Source organism: Tenrec ecaudatus, chromosome 4 (genome assembly GCF_050624435.1).
Source record: "Tenrec ecaudatus isolate mTenEca1 chromosome 4, mTenEca1.hap1, whole genome shotgun sequence".
NCBI classification, from domain to species: Eukaryota; Metazoa; Chordata; class Mammalia; order Afrosoricida; family Tenrecidae; genus Tenrec; species Tenrec ecaudatus.
This window is the reverse complement of record NC_134533.1, coordinates 10,209,877-10,230,485: the sequence shown is the minus strand read 5'-3', so window position 1 is coordinate 10,230,485 and position 20,609 is coordinate 10,209,877. Positions and strand designations below refer to the sequence as shown.

Sequence of the window (20,609 nt, the reverse complement as noted above, 5' to 3'; positions counted from 1 at the left end):
AGCGAGTGGAGCTGCCTCGGTGGGTTTCTGAGACTAATTCTTGACGGGAGTAGAAGGTGCCGTCTTTCTCCTGGGGAGCAACTGGTGGTTTCGAACCGCTGACCTTGTGTTAGCAGCTCAACGCATAACTACTACTCCAACAGGGCTGTCTGTGGTTAAGGAGGTGTGTGTGTGTGTGTGTGTGTGTGTGTGTGTTTAAAACTGCATCTGCAGAGGAACTTTGAAGTCCAGAAAACACCCAGGGGGTATGGCATGAAGGGAGATTCCCCAAGGCCATCTTGGGCCCTGCCTCTGCATGGGTTCGCATTTGGTCTTCACTATTGTTTTGCTGTGTGGCTTTGGACAAGTCCCTGTCCCTGTCTCTGTTGGTTGCCTTCTGGTGGGGGGGGGGGGGTGAACTCCTGGAATGAGTGCAGGAGCCTTGCTGAGAACAGGAAACGGTTGCAGGGGGGAGGGGGCTTGGCTGGGGCTCCTGAGGGTGCTGTGTCTGGGGTACAGGAAGGTGGCTAGGAATCGGGAAGTGCTTTTCCACCCAGGGCTGTGGCGTCCGTCCGGATGAAGGCTGCTGGGAGTCTTTATTAAGGCTCCCTCCCAGGCAGCCTAGCAACCGCGATGCATTGCCTGCTCACCACATGGCAGACATGGCCCTCCACACTTACATACGTAATTGAATTGACCCATGACAATTCCTGGTGAGGGCGGTTCTATTATTATCCACCCCTCTTTGGAAAAGGGCCAACTAAGGCTCCGAGAGGGGCAGCTCCCCAGTGGTGCAAGGGGACCCTTGGACTTGGGTAGCCCACTTCCGGAGACCAGCCTCCAGAAACCAAAACCTTCCACACAAGTTCCCCTGTGGGGATGTAGAGTTTGTTCGCCTCCTTGTCTACCTCGACTAGCTTGGCCGACCCCTAGTGTGAACCAGGTAACACGGAGAAATCAGGTCTCCTTTTAGAACATGGCGTGTGTGTGTGTGTGTGTGTGTATGTGTGTGATGTCTGATATCTATCTGTCATATGGAATGACGGGGCTGTGGGAAAGAGGACAGAGGGTTGGGGCTTCATGCCAGTGCTTGGCACCTAGTCATTGCTCAGGAAAAAACTGTGGAATAAAGAGCTGAAGGTCTACTTGGGTCCTTCTGCTGGACCTCAGGTCTGGGGGTGAGGAGGGGGCGATGCAGAGGGACCTGTGAGCCAGGACCAGCAAGGGTCAAGCTCCTCTGCTCCCTCTAATCCTGTGTCTCCTCCCTTGCCAGACTTCTGTCCCTGCCTGGAGAGAGCAAGCGGGAAGACAGGTGAGGGTCAGGTGTCCCTCTCTAACCTGGACTACAGAGACCCTGCCTCCCTGGGGGGAGAGGAAAAAGTCAGTCTGGGCTCAAAGGGTTAAGGAATGAGGTCAGTGTCTCCAGGGCAGCAGGCCAGACTGTTGACTGACAGCGCCTTGGACCAATCCCCAGGGGCTGGGGATCTGGCTGGCAGAGCAAGCAGGAGGGGAGTGAGCCTCTGGGGACAATGAAGGGAGTCCAGGGGAGAGCGATTTGCCCCTTGTGTTTCTAGAACCCTACCTTTGGCCAAAGAGTGGAAAAGGGGAGGCGGAGGATGAGATGGTGTTGGGAAAGAGAGTCTACAGGGAGGAGTGTAGCCATGTGGTGTCTTGGGGTCCGGAAACTGGCTGAATCCAGCTCCAATATCCTGGAGATGAAGGTGTGCTGGGACACCTGAGACTTTCCATTTGCAGTACTGAGACCAAAAGACCTCCCCTGGCCAAGTCTTCAACATCAGCCTTTAGCTGCTGGGGTCTTACCCCAGGGGTGTACTTTCACCTATTCAAGGTGCACGAAAGAAACTCCCAGGGCTGCTACCTGGCCTTCGGGATAAGGCGGTGCACAGATACGACGCACCACATTTTGAGGCTCAGCAGTCGGCAGGCCCACTGGCTTTGGGGAGGGCGGCAGCCGTCCTTCCGTTCAGTGCTGGCTGTGGGGATGCACAGCTCACAGAGCAGGAGCGGCAGCCCCAGAACCCCTGTCAAAACAGCTAACTGTTGAAGCACCTTTGCTGGCTGCAGTCTTCAGACTTCTGGCCAGGCCAGAGCCTAGTAGTGCCCACCTCAGCCTAGATCCCGCCAGGGTGGCATCAGGGTGCTCGCCCGCTCACCTTCCACTCTGCCTGCCCCCCTGCTCTTGGCTCCTCACACTCCCCACCCCATTTCCTCTCTCCTCTCTCTTCCCTCCCCCACCCTGCTCCGCATCACCATGGCACCACAGCAGAGCAGAAACCCAGCCGGATTCACCCACCTCTCCTGCCTCCCCCAACCCCTCCCCCACCATCCTGTTCTGAAAGGCGCCGAGACTCACGGGGGTCCAAGCCCTTCTGAGGCCATGAGCAGGTCCCTCTCTCTTCCCCAGCCTCAGTCTCCCCATCTGTACAATGGGGAGCTCTTTCCAGCTCTGGTCAGACCTCTGTCTCGCTCCTTCTCGATGCCCCAGGTGCCCCCTTGGCCCTTCTGATCTCCGCTTTTCAGACCTTTAGCCCCCAGCTGGGAAGCTAAACCTCTGGCCTTCTGCAGACTCATCTCTCTGAACCCTCCCTGTCCTTTCATCTCAGCAGGGGTGGTGATAGATCTGTCCTCTGGTGGATGGTGACCTGCCTAGTGGCTGAGGTCAGGGGGCAGGGACAGAGGACGCATCTGACAGCTCAGTGACCAGCAGATTACTTAGGGACAGAGACTGTCTGGCTGCAGCAGGCAGCCTGGCTCCTCCTGGCCAGGTGAACAGGTGGCCCTGGGTCAGTGGGGTGGAGCAGCAGGTGTGCTCTGTGGGAAGAGGTGAACCCTCTCCTCTGACACCATTAATTCCTAAGCGGCGCTTGTAGCAATGAGCCTGTGGATGCTGACGGCATCCTCCCCAAGTGCCATCCCACAAACTGGCCCCGCTGCAAGAGTCAGTCAGTATACCTGGCCCCCAGCCCATCCCCATATTGTGGGCATCCATCAGGGGCCACAGGGTGGGCAGCCGGATACAGGACCCAGACCCACCCCATGGAAGCCTGAGATTCACTGGAGAGCTTCCTTTACTCCCTGCACACGTCAGGGCCACATTCCCTGGCTGGCGTGGCCACCCATGTGCCCGTTTGTCCCCGGAGAGCCCTAGGGCTGTTGGCCTGGGCTCCTGCTGGCTCCCGGCCCGACACCCACCTTGGCATCCGGCGTGTCCGTCTGGCCAGCAGCCTGGTTCAGTCCATCCTGTGGGTGCCGGAGGTCGCTGGGGGTGGTGGGATTCAGCGTGCCCTGAGGGAGGAGAGGAGGTGGATCTGGGGCTGGCTCCCCAATGAAGAAAACTCAACCTCCCACAGGATGCTGGTGGCCAGGGCTGCCTGCTGGCTCCCTGCCCCTCCCACCCTGCTCTCTGGGGTGATGGGGGCTCTGCCTGCTGTTCGTGGCAGCCTAACGCCCTCCTGTGCTCCAGGTTTATACTCCGAAGGGGGTCTCCAGCTCCTCTGCCAGTTGAGCCCCAGAAAAAGCATCAGCTGTATCCATGCCAAGCCAGGAGAGTGGGCGTTGGAGCCACCAATATCCAATGGCACAGAGTCCCCTTGACCTAGGGACCCCCTTCCTAGCCCCCCTCCTCCTTCTGGGGTCCACCCCCATTTCCTCCTAATCTTGGCCCCTGCCCAGCCCCCACCCCAGCGAGCCGCTCCCCAGTCCTTCCAAATCTACTCACATGGGCCTGGAGAGGGTCTGTTGGGGTCCTCAGCTCCACTGCCTCCCTGGGGGCCGGCTGCGTCTCCAGGGACCCAAACACCTGGTTCCCGGGGGTAGCTGCGCCCTGTGCTGGCAGCAGGAGAGGCACAGCCAGTGATTGGCATGTCCCACCCCCTGGCACGCCAGCCTTGGGGGGGGGGGAGAGGGAGGAAGGGAAGGAGAGGGAGGGAAAAAAGGCAGCAGAGGAAGGGCGGGGGAGCAGGAGGGAAGCCTCAGGCGGGTGTCTGGGGTTGGACCGGGTCCTGGACCGTGTCCCCCCCCTCCTCCACCAGGGCGCCCAATTTGAGGCCTGAGAGGGAGGGGGCAGGACAGGAGGAAGGCGAACCCAGGAAGGCTGAAAGTCCAGGACAGGGGAGAAAGCGGATACTGGGAGACAAACACCCACACCCACTGCACACACACACATATGCGGCGGCTCGAGCTTGCTCACTCTCGCGGGCACGCGCGCATACACACACACACACCCTGACAAAGGCACACTGTTTCCCCTAGCCCCCTCCCTCCCAAACCCCCCAGCCCCAGGCACCATGCCCCAACACACATGGTCCGAATTCACATGCCTGCTTCCCTCGAACACGCCCTTCCCCTGCACATGCCCACGCTCCCACCCACCCACCCAGCCACACTCCCTGCTCTTCCTCCCCGCTGCGCTGCGAAGGAGCTGGATTTCTTCTGTTTGGAAATGACACATTGGGCCTCACGTGATAGGCTCTAAGCTGGAACAGACCCAGAGGGCTGGCGTGCTGGCCAGGACGCAGAGTGGGACATGCCTGAGGGCTGGGCAGTGAGCTCCTGGTCTGGTGTGAGGGGAGCCGTGGGGTTTGGTTTGCAGGGGTTTGGTGGTTGGGGGGCCATGGGCCAGCTCCCTGCCCTGAGTGTCTTGTATGTGTGTGTGTGGGCGCACTCGGGACCCTGGGTGCACTGTCCCCCCCTCCCCCCAGCCTGTGTCACAGCAGGGGTGGTCCCATCGGTCTGGGTCCAGGACGTGTGTGTACACGTGCTTCTGTATTGGGTAGGTGTCTAAGTATTGCCCAACTGTGGGACTTGCTAATTCTGAGAAGGGAGGCAGCCTCTGCCACCCTGCCTGCTCCACCCCCAGCTTCCACTTGGGAGACAGACAGACAGGCAGACAGACAGCTCTCCTCCCAGCTTGTCAAACTCTGTCTCCCGACTCCCACTCAGGGCTCACAGGTGTGTACCTGGGAAGTGACGCACCTGCCCTTCCTCCCCACCTCCCTCAGGCCAGCACTGCCCCCCCCTCTCCCACTGGTTTGGATTTCTGATTTGGTGTTGCGTTTCCCCAGAGATAGAACCCCTGGGGCGCCCTTTGCCATAGAGACCTGGGTACTGGCCTACTCTCCCCCCCAGAGACCTCCTGCAGAGCTGACCACAGGGGAGAGAGGCAACCGGGACTGCAGCCTATGTCCTACTGGGAGGGAAGGGAATATTGGGACGTTATTCCCATTACAGAGATGAGCAAACTGAGCAGGGGGCCCAAGTCGGACTTTTGGAGCAAAGCCGGGGGTTCTGCAGTCTGGGACTGCCGGCCCCTCCCCTCCTCCAGTGTCCCTTCCCCCCTCCAGCAATCCCCCCACCCCCACTGCTTTTGCCTGAGGGTGACCTGGGGCTTCCTCACCCCAGAGCCCAGTTGCCCATGGAGCCAGGCAGAGCAGAAACCAGAGTGCCCGGGGCTTGGCCGGCAGCCACCCAGAGCCAATCTTGGGCACACGTGGCAGGTCCATGTGGGGGCATCGCGGCTTCTCAGAGCCAGCTGGGACTTGAACTAGCAGTCATCTCCTCCCTTCTGAAGGGGGGTGGGGGGTGGGGGGACCCTTGAACTTGCAGAAGAACCTGAGCGGCTCCGCCAGGGTCGGGTCCCTGCGGGCCTTGTCCGTCCGCTGGCTCGGCCTCGCGCTGCCCCCTGCCGGGCTGTCCCGGTTTGCGGCTTCAGCTGGGCGCGCGCGCGGCTGGGCTGTGTGCACTTGTGCGCGTACACGTGGCTGAGGGTGGGGGCGTTAGGCCTCCACATTCGACATCCATTTCCGAGTCTGATTCAGGCTCCCTTCTTGCCCCCCCTCCCGCCCCATCTCCTCGGTCCCCTCTTCTCTCCTCTCCCACCGCCTCTGCACACGTCCCCTCAGAAATAAAAACACTTATTTTGTGGGCGGGAGAGGAGGGCGTCCAGCTTCCCCTGCCTCCTCTCCAGCGCCCCCCCCACTGTCCCAAGCGACTTCCTCAAGTCCCCAGGCAAGGCGACGACCCTCCCTCCACGCCTTGGCAGGCTTGCTCTCACTTCCATCCCCCCCAGCCCCCGACTCCCAGACTTGGCAAGGTCTCCTTTCCAGATGGGGGAAACTGAGGCCGGAGGGGAGAGGGGAGGGAGGACCGGGAGAGCGCTCCCGCCCGGCTCGCTCGCCACCCCCGCACCCGCGCCCGATTTAGCCGCAGGGAGGCTGGGAACATTGTCTTTATTTTAAGCCGCCGAGTGCGGCACGAACGCGGCTGCTCGCGACAAAGGGCTTAGCGAAGCGGCTGCAGGAGGCGCACGTGGGGTCCAGCCCCCCACTCCTCCCCACCCTGCCGCCCGCCCTCCACGGCCGACCCGGCTCTGCCCGCTCCCCACCTCCCCACCCCGGAGCAGGCGCGGGAGCCTGGGGCTGGACCTCCACGGGCTGCTTTGGGGGTGGATCGCTTCAGGGAGCCCTTATTCCTCCGGGCCACCGAGGGGACGCGAGGTCGCCCTGCCGGCCAGGCCCGTCTCTAACCACCGGGGAGCCGAGGAGCGGCCCCGGGGGTGAGCCCAATTCCCTATCTGCCCTGCAGAAGTGCCCTGCGCGGGCGGGCGAGCGGCCCTCCCTGGCGTCCTGCTGGTGATGCCAGGCCGCCTGGGACGAGGTTGTCTGCAGGTGCAGTCGGCCTTCTGCAGCCTCGACTGCCGTCGGCCCCCCGGAGACGAGCTAAAAGCGAAAGCGCCGTCGTCGTTGTTATTTATAACGCGGATTGAACACACACCACAGGCCAGGCGCCGCTGAGCGCTCGCTGGGCGTGCATTAACTCTTTGACGTCTCACCACAAAGTGAGGAGGGCCGTTCCTCCTCTGCCCATTTCGCAGGTGGGCAGATTCACGCGCGCCGCGCGCCTCCGTGGGGCCTCGTGACCCGGGGCCACCGGGTCGGTATATTGGGGCGGGGACCGAGTGGGGTGTTAGGCTGCAGTTCCAGGGACAGCAGAGATTTCTGGGACAGCGATTTTCAAGTATCCAGGTTGAGACTGCGGGCTGGCGGGGGCGGGGGCGGGTCTGGAAGGCAAGCGAGTGCGCTCGGTTTGCACCCTTACATCCAGCTGCTTCCTCGGTCTGAGTAGGGGCGGGGTGGGGAGCAGTGAGTAAGGGTGGGGTGGGGCCCAGGGTGATTTTCCCAGGACTTGGAGGCGACTTCGACGCAGAGGTGCGGCGGGTCCGCAAGGGTGCCTTTTTGGGGTGGCAGCCACCTCACTCTAACTCACCCCATTCTGAGCGCCCAGTCGACCCTGCGGGGACTCGGCGGACTCCAGAACTCCTTGTTCCCAGGCCTCTGGGGAGAAGCTCAAGTTCAAGACGGAGCTAGTGCTCACCCCACGAGTCGCCCCTGCCCCCCACTGGAGGCTGCTGGTCCAAGGCGGGGCGTGAAGTGGCCACCAGGCAGGTAGCGTCTGGGGATAGAGCAGGTTTTTTTTTTCTCTTTTTTTTTTCTTGAGGCTGATAGAGGCATTGAGGACGTCTAGACTTAATCCCCCTCCACACACCCGTGTGCTGCCCCTCTCTGCGCCTGGTGAGGGTGGCGGAGAAGGATGGCCAGGCAGCGCAACGCTCTGTCATGCCTTCTTTCCACTGACCGAAGCTTCGAGGTCAGCTCCCAAGTCACCTGGTTTGCCTGGCTCTGGGCCTTGGAGCAGCGCGCGGCCTGTGCTGAGTGCAGAGGGCGCGCATACCAGGTAGGGTGCAGAGGATGTGGGTCAAGCCGTCCTGGCAGAGGCCTGGCCTCTCCCTCCAACTGGGCCTGAGAAGGAGCTGTGTTGCACTTCAGTGTACCTAAGTGTTCTTTGGACCCGCCTATGAGGGCAGATCTCGAGTTCAGCCCCCTAACAGCCGCCTACTAGTGGGGCGCATGGTGGCCACATGCCTGGGATGGAAGCAGGGGCAGCTTTATCGGGCGCTGGCTAGGCGTGGTCTCCCCTGCCACCAGCCAGAAGCGCCCACTGGGCCCCGCGTGCTCCATGCTGACCGCTCCCCTGGTTGCCTGCCTGCTCAGGGGTCCGCGTGGCGCCCCGCACCCAGAGGCGTATTCTATTGCAGAGGTACGATCGATCTTTGGGGTCCCCTGTTCCCCACCCGAAGACTTTTGCTGTCCTCCCGCGTTCTCCTTTACATGATCCCACTGGGCTTGCGCTCCTAGTTCTCAGGTCACCACGGAGGTGGAGAGTGAACCTGCACAGGCTGGCGCTGGAGAGGACTGGCGACACGCGGGAAGGGTGGAGCCTAAGACCCTCCATCACCCACCCACCTCCCCTCCAGACTCTCCCTGAGCTGGCTAAGAGCTTGGGCTCCTCGTCTGAGGCCTCTGTGCCCACCGCCTTACGAGGCTCTAGTGCCACCCCCTATCATAAGGGAGGTCTGTGCCTGGGCTTGGGGGCTCCCGCCAAGTGCCCAGTTTTCTCCCCCCATCCTCCCCCCCTGCCGTCCTCCGCCTACACAATCTACTGAGGCTCAGTGAGGTGTGCAGAGCTCACCTGCGCCCCCCCCCCCTTCACAGTGTAGCCTAACTAACTGAGAACCCTGAGCGGCATGTAAAAGGTGGGAAGGATTGCTAAACCACTAGTCCTCCATTCTGTCTCTATTTTGAAATCTGACTCCAGGGCATTGCGACTCATAGCGCCCCTGGAGGACAGGGTAGAACTGCGCCTTTGGGTTTCCCAGGCTCTAACTCTAACTCTTCAGAGGGCTTAGAAAAAAAGCCTCTTCTTTTCTAAAGCTGGTGGTTTGGAATAGCTCACCTTAAGGTTAGCAACCCAACTCCCAACCAGGCTCTTTATCAGTCTGTCGTCTTTTGCCCTTATTGTTCGTAGCCCTAGTTATTTAGCAGAGAACATAGCATCGTGCCCATGCCAGCTCTGTTGCTTTTAGTGTTTCACATGATTGACCTCGCTGAAGCATCGTGATAACCTGACCTGGAGGTTGCAGCCGCTTACTGAAAGGAGCCCTCGTGGTGTGGTGGGTTAGGTGTTAGGCTGCCAACCTCAGGATCAGCAGCCGAGGCCTTCTGCTCTTGTAAAGATTTACAGCCTAGGTATTTTATATGGGACTCGCTATGAGTCGAAATTGCCTCCCTGGCAGTGGTTGGTGGGTTCACAGACTATAAGGTTGATGGTTGGAGCCCGCCCGGTAACAAGCCCCTCGGAAGAAAGGCCTGGTGATCCACTGAGCAAAGAGCACAGCCAAGAGAACTCTGCGGCGCACACATCTAAACTGTTCTGGGACACACAGGGAGCCACGGTGGAGCCGTGGCCACCAGTTGGGCTACTAACTACAAGGCCAGCAGCTGGACACCACCAGTCACTCCGTGGGAGGAAGATGTGGCTTTCTACTCCTCTAAAGAGTGACTGTCTCGGAACTCCACACAGGCAGTTCTGCCCTGTCCTAGTGGGTCACTATGAGTCAGCATCAACTCAATGGCAGGGAGTAGCACATACATTCCCCATGCGTTGGAATCCGCTTCACGTCAACTTAAAGAACAACCCAAAAGATGACGTTATCAACGCAGAAGCAGAGGCCCGGAGAGGTTTAGTAACCCGTCCAAGGTCACATAGTCAGAAGGTAGCAGAGCCAGGCCAGTGGACTCTCAAGCATTGCCCTGGACTCTGTCCGAAAGGTCCACCCAAATGTCAGAGTATCCATACCACCTGCCCTTCCCCAGTCACCTAGTCTGGGGGGGGGCAATCAGCTGTTTGCCTGGTCCTGGGGGGCCTTGGCCTTATGCCGCCTTCCCTCACCCCCTTAGTGCCTCCTGGCAGCCCTGGTCCTGCAGGACGAAGGGAGAGGCAGGGTTTGATGAGAACGAGGACGGGGAGGCCGCCTGTTTACTCTGAGGTCTGCTCTCACTGTGATTAATGGGCCACAATCGAGTTAGGGCCTGAGCTCAACTCTGGACATTCTGGAGGGGGCAGGGCCTGCCGGCCAGAGCTGCCTTTCTCTGTGGCACATTGGGAGGGGGTGGGGTGTTGCTAGAAGCTGGCGTTCTGAGAGCATGGTAAGGAGACCATGCCCAGTAGGCTCAACTCTGGGTGAGGACGAGGTGTGGCTCTGGGAGGCAAGGGGCCAGCTTTGCTTGCACTTCTTGCCACCCTCAAGAGGAAGCGCGGCTTGGACAGGGGAGGGGCTGAGCTACAGCTCAGCACTGGGCTTTGAGGAAAGAAGTCTAATCCTGAACGCACATCTCCCAGCAGGAAATTCTGGGATTGTGAGCAGGAGGGTGGGGAGCCAGGCTGGGCCTGGCCACCGGATTCTGGAAGGAAGGAGGCAGGCCTGAGCGGCCCCCTTAGCTGTCTCCCATTTCCAGTGAATCTTGTCCTGAGGTGTGTGAGCCTCCTTCTGCAGCACCTGCCCAGCATGCCCACCACTACCAATAGGTCAGGGTGCCTCTGAGAAGCACCGAGGGCGGGGGAAGGGAAAGGACATGAATGAGAGCCCACCCACCCGAGCTCTAGTTCTCATCTTAAGGACCCTCTGCGCCCTCATCCTGCACTGGGGGTGGAATGAGGGGATGGGTGTGGAAGGGCGAGGTCTCTAGAGTTTCCAGCTCAAGCTGCGGCAATTGACTTGGTTCTGACTCATAATGGCCCTATCGGCTAGTGTCTCATGGTCCCATTGGGTTTCCAAGACGGTAATCACGGCAGCGGGTAGATGCTACATCTTTCTCCCGGAAGGTTCGAACCACCAACGTTTTGGTTAGCAGCTGAGCTCTTGAGCCACTGTGTCTCGTGTGCTCCTCTGGTTTTCAGCCGGTGGTCAAGGGATTCCACAACCACACAGTGCAGTCAGACCATAGCATGGTCGACTCCCCCAGGTTTGGTAATGCTGCATCAGCCTAAAGGAACAGGCTGGACCCTGGGAAGGAGACAAGCCCAGAAACCACAGTACTTCTGAGCTAGCGGGCAGGAGAGACGGTGACAATGAAGAAAAGGTATCCGGACAGACCAGAGGCCATGGACTTCCCGAGAACAGGAAATGAAGGAGAAGAAACGTAGCTTGAAGACGCCTGGACTGGAGGCTCCAAAGACTCTTCCAGCTCTGATGCTCTTGGGAGACGGGGCAGCCCTTCATTTCCCGGCTGTGTGACTTGGGGCACTGTCCTTCCCCCTTTCCAAGGTTTCCAGGAAGTAAAACCGGAGATCAGACTGGCCCAGCATTCCCCAAAGTCTATTTTGCAGAATGTGAAGCGCAGACCCCACTGCCATGAAATCGGTGTTCGGGCTTGAACTCAGTGGCTGGATGTTCTGGAGGGGGCAGAGCCTGCCAGGCAAAGCTGCCTTTCTCTGGGAGCACATTGGGGGTTTGCTAGAAGCTGGCATCGGAGGGCATGGAAAGGAGAACATGCCCAGTGTGCTCAGCTCTGGGTGAGGGTGAGGTGTGGCTCCGAGAGGCAAGGGGCCTCATCTTTCTCCTGGAGAGAAACCACCGCCCAACGCCTCTTCCACAGCACCGCCAGGGATCCTTCGCAGGATGTTGCTGTGAGGTGCCGTTGTGTCAGTTTTGACTTACAGCGACCCTACGGCCCCCCGTCACCCCCACGATAGTCTTCATGTTTGAGCTCTCTGTTGCAGCCACTGTGCCCACCCGTCTGTCCAGGGGCTCCCTCTTTTGGGCTGCTTCTATTACTAAGCATGATGTCCTTCTCCAGGGACCGATAACATGTCCAAAGTACAGGAGATGAAGTCTTGCCATCCTTGCCTCCAAGGAGCATTCAGACTGTACTTGTAACAGCTAAGATGGTGCTGTTAGCTCTCTGGCAGTCCAGAGCATGTTTTTCAGCATTCTTTGTGAGCACTATAATCAAAGGTCTTCCTTCTTCAATGCCCAACGGGCACATTGCTGCTGTTGTTGGTAAGCGCCATCAACTCGCTTCCGACTGCTAACGACCCTGCCCACCACAGAACGGGCACTGCTTGGTCCTGCGCCAGCCTCACAGTTGCTCCTGTGCCTGAGCCCCTTGATGCAGCCACCGTGTCCATCCGTCTCCTTGAGGGCTGCCTTTTCTTCGCTGTCCCTGCCCTTTGCATGATGTCATTCTTCAGGGACTCGACCCGTCTCTCCTGACATGTCCAAAGTGTGCAAGATGAAGTCTGCCGCACTTGCCTCTAAGATGCATTCTGGCCCCACTTCCGCCAAGATAGACCTGTGTGTCCTTGTAGCGGTCCATGGCACGTCCAACCTTCGTCTCCAGCACCACAGATGCAAATGCATTCATTCGGCAATCTTCCTTATTCAATGTCCAACTTTCACGTGCAGACGAGGCCACTGAACACACTATCCTTTGGGTCAGGCTCACCTCAGTCTTCAAAGAAACATCTTTAGTTTTCAGCATTCTAAGGAGGTCTTGTGCAGCCGGTTTACCTAATGGAATACGTCTTTTGATCTCTCGACTGCTGCTTTGACAAGTTCAACCTTTTCTCCATTGATCACGATGTTACCTATCAGTCCAGATGTCAGGATTTGGGGTTTCTTCACATTGAGTTGTAATCCACACTGAAGGCTGCAGTCCTTGATCTTCATCCGCAAGGGCTTCAATTCACTGTCAGCAAGGTAGGTTGTATTATTTGCATATCTCAGGTCATTAACAAGCTTTCCTCCAATCCTGATGCTGCATTCTTCTTCATATAACCCAGATTCTCTGATGATTGGCTAAGCATGCATCATGCATACGAAGCGAATAAAACACCATGGACTCTGGTCAGGTACACCTAAGCCCTCAAAGTCACAGCCTCGCATTTCAGCCCTTTAAAGAGGGCTTGTGCAGCAGATGTACCTAATGCAAAGCATCTTCTCTCTTACCTGCGGCTCCCATGAGCGTGGACGGTGGATTCAAGCAAGGCAATCTGGCCCAGTGGTGAGGATTTTGGTTTTCTTTCCGTTGAGTTGTAACCCATATTGTCATTCACTCGCTCTTCATCAGCAAGGGCTTCAAGCCCTCCTCGCTTTCAGCAAGCAAGGTTGTGTCATCCGCATATCGCAGGTGGTTAATAAGCCCCATGCCGCCGTTCTGCACACAACTCATAGAACATCAGTGGGTGTTAATGATCAGAAATACAGGTTCCATAGTAAAGTGGGAAACGGATTAGGGTTTCTTTTTGGCAAGAACCTAGCAGTACTTTTCAACGGGAACGTGCTCTCAGAAGCAGGAAGTTTTCCATACATCGTCTGAGATGGGACCTTTCTTATGTGGAGCATCTCCCTGGAATCTGCGGAGCTCCCAGGGGTCCCTCTGGATGAGCTTCCCTAGAAGCCCCCCATTCTAACGTATGAGCTCCTTGCCCCCAGCTCTTAACTCCAAACCCTAGTCCTCCCCTCCATCCATGGTTCCCACCCTTCCAGAAAATGAACTTTTGGGATTCTGCGGTCCAGAGGGTTAGCCGGCAGCCCCTCTCTCTCCCTTAGTTGCAGCTGCAACCTACTTGATCTTTGGGCTGGAGCCAGGTGCCTGCGCTAGAGGATAGAAATTTGGCAGGTTGGCGAGGCAAGGGGTGAGCCCTATGAGGTGAGGTAAGGACAAGTATTGATAGTAATGACAACCCCCACCCCCCATTACCAGCTGTATCAACCCAAGGGAGTCCCTCTGCAGGCAGACATCCCAGACTGTGAACTGGGGTCCTCTAGTGAAGTAAGAGCTGGGGGTGAGGTGAGGGCAGAAGGATGTAGCCAGGGGGAGTCAGGGGAGGCTGAGCCTAACTCAGCAAGTAGCTCTGGGATGGGGCTGGGGACGAGTGCCTCGGGGAGCCCTATGGAGCCATTTTACAGAAGGGGAAACTGAGACTCCACGACTTGCCCAAGTCCACATCACAATTTAGTGGCCAATGCCCGAAGCACAGTCTTCACTTTGTGATTTCAACTTGTGGTTTCCAAAGTGCATTTTTTTTCTTCGTCATCTTTCTGTTGGCTGCTAACCGAAAGGTCAGCAGTTCGAATCCACCAGCTGCTCCTTGGGAGAAAGATGAGGCTTTCTACTCTCATCAAGAGTTACAGTCTCAGAAACCCACAGGGGCAGTTCAACCCTGTCCTATAGAGTCGTTATGAGTCAGAATCGACTCAATTGATAACAAGGAGTTTGGTTTGGTTTTGGTTTCTGGTGGCTCAATGGGTAAAAGTGTCGGGGCTGTTGACTGCCAGGATGGCAGTTCATACTCACCAGTTGGAAGAAGATGAGGTTGTTGGCTTCCCTAACAAGTCAGAATTTCAGAAACCCCACGCAACAGTTTTATAGGGTTGCTTTGAGTTAGTATCTACTCCATGCTGTCTCCTTCTTGGAACCTTCCTTGTACTTAGTCTCTAGGGCCACACCCTCTTGGTTCCCCTCCTTCCTCTCTGAGTGCTCCTCCTAAGTCTTCTTTGCCCCCACCCCTCTTTTTTCCACCCTCTACATTTGGGAGGGTCCTAGGTGAGCCCTTGTACTTCACCCCCTCCCCCCAACCAAAGCCAAACTCACTGCCATTGAGTCGATGCCAACTCATAGCGATCCTGTAGCCCAGGGTAGAACTGCCTCTGTGAGTTTCTGAGTAGAAAGTCTCGTTTTTTCTCGAGAGGAGCAGCTGGTGATTTCGAGCTGCAGACCTTGCTGTTAGCAGTGCAACTTGTAAACAATGTACCACCAGGGCTCCTACCCACTGCCCACGCGGGCTTAGTCCATCCCCACCCAGAAGCCTCTGATTTTGTATCTGAACATCAGGCTGTAAGAGCCAGAATTTCCCATCTGCGGGCTGGGCATAATAATAGCTCCTATGTCATAGGGTTGCTATGAGAATTTAATGACTTCATATAGGCAAAGCAACAAAAGAGTGGCTGGCTCCCAGGCGGCACTGAGCCTGGAGCTAGGCGTATTGCTCTCGCTGTCATGATTGCTGACAGCTCCTTCTGGATGTCTAGAATCCCCTCAGACATGACTCATCCCTGCCCCCGAACTGCTCACGCTGCAGCCTTGCCTTTCTCAGTGGATGGCAATCCCATCCTTCCTTGCAGCTGCGTCGGCTCTGGAGTCATCCTGGACGCTGTTCTACCCTCCACACCCCAAATAACAGACCTCTTCAGAAAATCCTGACGTCTCTCCCTTAAATTCCTCCCGAGGGTGATGTCTGTGGTCTTGGCCACAGTCAACTCTCCTCTGAATCACTGCCTCCTCCTTCCTGTCAGTCAGGAGCCCTGGTGAGTTACGCACGGAGCTGCTAATCACAAGGTCACCAGTTCGAAACCAGCCACTGCTCCGTGGGAGAAAGACGAGGCTTTCTAGTCCTATAAAGAGTCACAGTCTCAGGAAACCCACCGGGGCAGTTCGACCCTGTCCTGTAGGGTCGCTGTGAGTCAGACTCAACTCGTGGCAGTGAGAGTCTGAGTTTACTGTCAGATGGCTCTTTTAGGAATTTAAGTGGAAATGTTTGAACCACTTTCCCTTTTTCTTAGAGCAAAGTTCCTGTCTTTATCCAGGCTTTCAAGGTCTGGGTAGTTTGCTTCCTTCTTGACTCCTGGCTGCCCTGACCCGGCAAGCACTCCCTCGCCTCAAGGCCTTTGCACCGCTGTTATCTCTGCCCAGATAAAAGCAAACAAAGACCAAACTTCTAGAAGATGAAGGTTACAAGCCTCACCGGAGGAAGGCTGATGTTGGGAGGGCACCAGCAGGTGCCAGACTCTGAAATTCCCCATGACGAGTCGAGTAATCACTGGGCAGCCAAGGAAAATGTATGTTCAGGACTTGGACGAGGTGAGTGGAATGAGGCTCCTGTCTCAGGTGCAAACATGCGGGTGTGGGGGGAGGAAGGGGGACCCAGCTCCCAGTCATCCACATAAATCAGTGGTTCTCAACCTTCCTAATGCTGCCACCCTTTCAGACGGTTCCTCATGTGGTGGTGACTCCCCAACCATAAAATTATTTTCATTGCTACTTCATCGCTGTCACTTTGCTACTGTGATGAATTGGGCGACCCCCGTGAAAGGCTCCTTCGACCTCCAAAGGGGTCGCGACCCACGGGGTGAGGACCACTGGCTTAAAGACTACTTTAGGACATTAAACAAAGACAAGAAAAGCAAACCGTATGCAGAAACGCCACATCTAACTGGAAGACAAGGTCAGGCAGGGCTGGGATATCCTGAGGCGAGAGATCTGGGTCCCAAGGACAGCACCCTGCCCCGCCCCCACTCTTAGTTCCAGCTTTGGGTCTGGGGCGGTTGGAGGAGGGGCTGGTCAAGGAGGGATTTCCCACCCCCTGCTCCCCACCCTTCCAATGGTCCAGGGAAAGCACAAGGCTGCGAGGCTCGGCCTCGGGACGAGGCTCGGGCTGGACAGGACGTTCCTTTCCGGTCAGATGGGGGCAGCAGTCTTGCCCAGTAGGACCGAGAATGAGCGGACCAGGGTCCTGGGCTTGTTAGAGGCTCAGGCTAGGGTAGGGAGGAGGGTAAAGAAGAGAGCGGGGAGGGGCCGGGGCTCGGGGGCGGGGCCTCGCGGGGGAGGGGCGCTCACCTGCTCACTCAGGTGACGAGCTGCTGAACCGGCCACCTGGTCTGGAAGCGGATGCTGCTGGTGGGGAAACTGAGGGAGATCGCTGGGACATCCCCGCGTTCTCAGCTTAATGGGGTCTTGAGGTGGAGCTTGGGTCCTTAGGGGGAACGCCAAGGCCAAGAAGAAAGACGGGGTAAAGGTCAAAGAGGTGCTCAAACTCGGAAGGCTGAGCTGGAAGAAGCAGGGGGCGGGGACAAGGCGAAGGGGTGGGACAGGGCGGGGCTAGAAACAGAGCTCTGGGCCGAGGTCCATGGGCGAGACTGGAACTTGTCTGCACCCTTGAGGTTTGCTGAACCAGGGCTTGGCGAGACAGGCTGCAAAGAAGGATCATTGAAGAATGGCGAGACCAGGGTGCCGGAAATACCAGAGACCCTGACTTGGTGGGGCCGGACCAGGACCCAGGACTGGACCCCCAGATCCCACTGCTGGGAAGTTGATGCACTCCCAAACCTTCCCTGCTTGGGGTGCTTTGGGCACACCCCAGCAGCCTCCCTTCACCCCACTTTTATTTAGTCCTGTGCACGTCAGGGCGCCGTATTCCTTAGGCTGCTTACCACAAGGGCAGCAGTTCCAATCTGCCCGCTGCTCAGAGGGAGAAAGTTGAGGCTTTCTACTCCTGTAAAGAGCTACAGTCTAGGAACCCCTAGGAGCAGTTTCACTCTGTCCTCCGGGGTCTCTGATTCGGAATCGATTTTCTGGCAGTGAAGCTTTGATTTTTTTTCAGGGGAAACTGAGGCCAGGTAAGGGTGGTCCATTACAAGGTCAAGTCAATGCAGGGCCGAGAGCGCTGATGGCTTGATTGGTTACGTGTGGGACTTCCAAGGTCAGCCAGCAGTTTGAAACCACCAGCCGCTCTGCGGGAGAAAGACGGGACTTTCTACTCCCGTGAAGAGTTGTCCTTGCGGAAGTTCCCCGAGGAGCAGTTGTGTCCGATGGCAGCGAGTGCGTTTGGAGGAGAAGGGCTATGGAACTCGTAGGGAGATCCCAGAATCCCCAGCACCGCCGCGTCGATGCTGACTCCTTGTGACCCTATAGGAACGAGCACAACTGATCTTTGGAGCTTCTCAGTTTGTAGATCTCTGAGGAAGCAGACAGCCTCGTCTTTCTCCTGTGGGGTGATTGGTGGGTTTGAACCACTGACCTTGTGCTTAGCAGCCCAAGGCCTAACCTCTGGTACTGATGTGTTTCTAAGGCATCAGGAAATAAAACGATTTGCTTTGTGTTATGAAACTAAATGATAAAGATGAAATACAATGCTAAAGGTTGTCTTATTAAAAATTAGAATCCCATATAACCCAGGTGCAAAACACGGACAGATACACCCCCCCCTCATGCTTATCACAAGAATCCACTGGATGGAAGTGAGTTTTGGTACTTATGATATCAAGGGGGAGAGAAAGAACTTAAATGCCCATTGGCCGAGGAATGGATAAATATATACATAGAGTGGGGTCCTAACTCTGCATCGCTAAAGAAAAATGATGAATCTGTCAAACACCTCCTGACATGGATGAATTTGGAAGAGATTATGTGAGTGAGGGCAGTCGATCCTGTAAAGATAAATATTGTATGCGATCATGTTATAAAAGGAGAAGGACCCCTCAGGACCAATAATGAGAGTATTGATACCAGGACGGTAAGGAGAAGGCTGGGTGGGGAGAGAAAGGAGGAACCGATCACAGTGATCTACATATAACCCCCTCCCTGGGAGACGGACAACAGAAAAGTGGGAGAAGTGAGACAGCGGTCAATGTAAGACATAAAAAATTTAAAATAAATTATCAAGGGTTCATGAGCCAGGGAGGGTGGGGCAGGGAGAGAAAAAAACAAAAACAACAACCAAGGAGCTGATACCAAGGGCTCAAGTAGAAAGAAAATGTTTTGAAAATGATGTTGGCCACATATGCACAAATAGGCTTGACACATGGATGTATGTATGCATTGTGATCAGAGCTGTAAGAGCCCCCAACAAAATGATTAAAGAAGAAACAGCAGCAGCTTGTCTCGTTTCACATCATGGAATCTAGGAGACCAGGCTCAAGGAGACACTTGAAATCTATTCTTTTAGGAAACACTTGAAGGGACCCTTGCCCTTCCACCTTGTGGGGCTGTGCGGGTCCCCGCCTAAGGCTAGGGGCTGTGTAGGGCGCAGTCTTCTTTCAGGTCACCCCAAGGAGCACACGGTTCCCTGGTCTTTTGTGGCACCAAGAACCTGCTGATGAAATTCACCTAGGGGAGGTAGGATGAGGGTGGGAAGTGGGGTGGGGTGGGATGGGGTGGTAGAAAGATAAAGGTCCTTCCTTGGGATCGCGCCTCACTTTCAAACCATCCGGGTTCGCGGTCCTAATGAAGACCAAGAGTAACCAAGAAAGAAGACCCCGTGCGCCTACCAACGGACCTTTTCCTCAATGCTCTGACACGCAGCTGGATCTGCCCCGGAAGTGAGCCTACGGCAGGAACGTGGAGCTCTCCAAGGTGCTTCTGATTTCAGGTTGCTCAGCCTTGGAGCCCGTGTCTCTGCAGAACAGAATGAGCTCCCCAAAGCCATCCCTCAGAAGAGCATACTCCCGGGGGAGGCATCTTCTGACCACCCAGCAGACCTGGGGAAGGTACCATGTGGTGGTGAGGTTCGGCGGGGACCCATACCTAACTTAAAAAAAATTATTGGGGGCACGTACAACTCTTATTACAATCCATCCATCCATCCATCCATCCATCCATCCATCCATCCATCCATCCATCCATCCATCCACGGTGTCAAGCACAGTGCCATCATCATTGTGGAAACAATACTCTTTCTACCCGAGCCCTTGGATACTTAATTTTTTGTTGAGTTTGGCGAGCCGCTTGTTCAAATGGCAGTTGTAATTAGGGGTCCCTCTAAGATGGAAATCACACATTTACATTGCTTGTTCTTTTTGGACGTTCATGCTGTCTAAAACATCAGGCAGAACTCTGTTAGTAACAAAAGCGAAAACTATTGTCCGTCAGGACACCGACCGAGAAGCAAGACGGAAATCGCTTAAAGAACTGTTTTCTTGGTCAGGTGTTATTTAATATTTTAAGACTTCTTATAACACAATCTGGTTTTGTGGACATCTTTTATTGTTCTTATTTAAGTATTGACTGTATGAAATAATAAGCTACATTTCCATATATAATTTCCTTTCCTCACTCTTAAAATGGTCGGCAGTGGCAGTGGCCAAGTCAGCCTTGGTGAGTGGAAGTCCATGTTGCTGTGCCCATGCATAACCTCCATCCCTGCCGCCATGTCCACTTTGTTCATGTGCCCATTGGGCGATAACAGGGGTGGCAGAGGAAAGAGGAGGACCAGTCTCCACAGCGCATGTCATCTTATCCACTTGATTATTAAAGTCCTCCTCTTCAGAGGTAATTTTTTGGTGAGCGTTCACGTGAGATACAATTACCTTTACTTTCTTGGCCCACTCTATCTATCTTTATATATATAATTACTAGCAATCTGGTTTTGTCTCTTTAGAGAACCCCGTCTAACACAGGCAGTGAACTGGTTGTTGCAGTATCTGGACTGCCCCACTGGTGCCCCTCGGTTTGTTCAGGGCAGGGAGGATGTGGCTGTAGGTGAGGCTGATCGGTGACTGATCTTTGCTGATTTGGGGCTCTCAGATGAAAGGCCCTCAGACTCTATAAAATGATGTCAGGGACCCCCTATACTAGCCACCCTGGTTGGGTGCGAATGAGTCAGGATCCACTCCATGGCAGTCTTTGGGGAGCCCTAGGCTAGTCCGGTCTCCAGTGTAACTTCCTGTAAAACCAAAGCTTGAAACCCACCCAATGGCTCCCTGGGAGAAACACACTCCTGTGAAGACCAACTCCTGGACAGACTATAATCTAGAAAGCCCCTTGGGGGCAGTTCTACTTTGTCACATGGGGCTGCTCTGAGTCCAAGAAGCAATTCCCTGGCACACAGTCGCACTTCCAGAAAAGCCTGACTGTGGGGGAGTAGGTGGCATGAAGCTTTTTCACTGTATTAACCAAAGGAGAGACTTGAAAGGAGCAGAGCCTGAAAGGGGAGAA

General features: G+C 56.1%; 1 protein-coding gene across 1 annotated transcript in view; it reads right to left on the bottom strand.

Moving 5' to 3' along the window:
- Positions 1–1,910: 1,910 nt before the first annotated feature.
- Positions 1,911–20,609, bottom strand: part of LOC142445591 (solute carrier family 22 member 6-like) — a 46,465-nt gene continuing 27,766 nt past the window's right edge. The window contains exons 11-13 of the mRNA XM_075547549.1: positions 3,719–3,828; positions 3,193–3,285; positions 1,911–1,973 (exon numbers count right to left, since the gene is read on the bottom strand). Of these exons, the coding sequence (XP_075403664.1) occupies positions 1,911–1,973; positions 3,193–3,285; positions 3,719–3,828 (266 nt within the window). The remainder of the gene's footprint in view (positions 1,974–3,192; positions 3,286–3,718; positions 3,829–20,609) is intronic.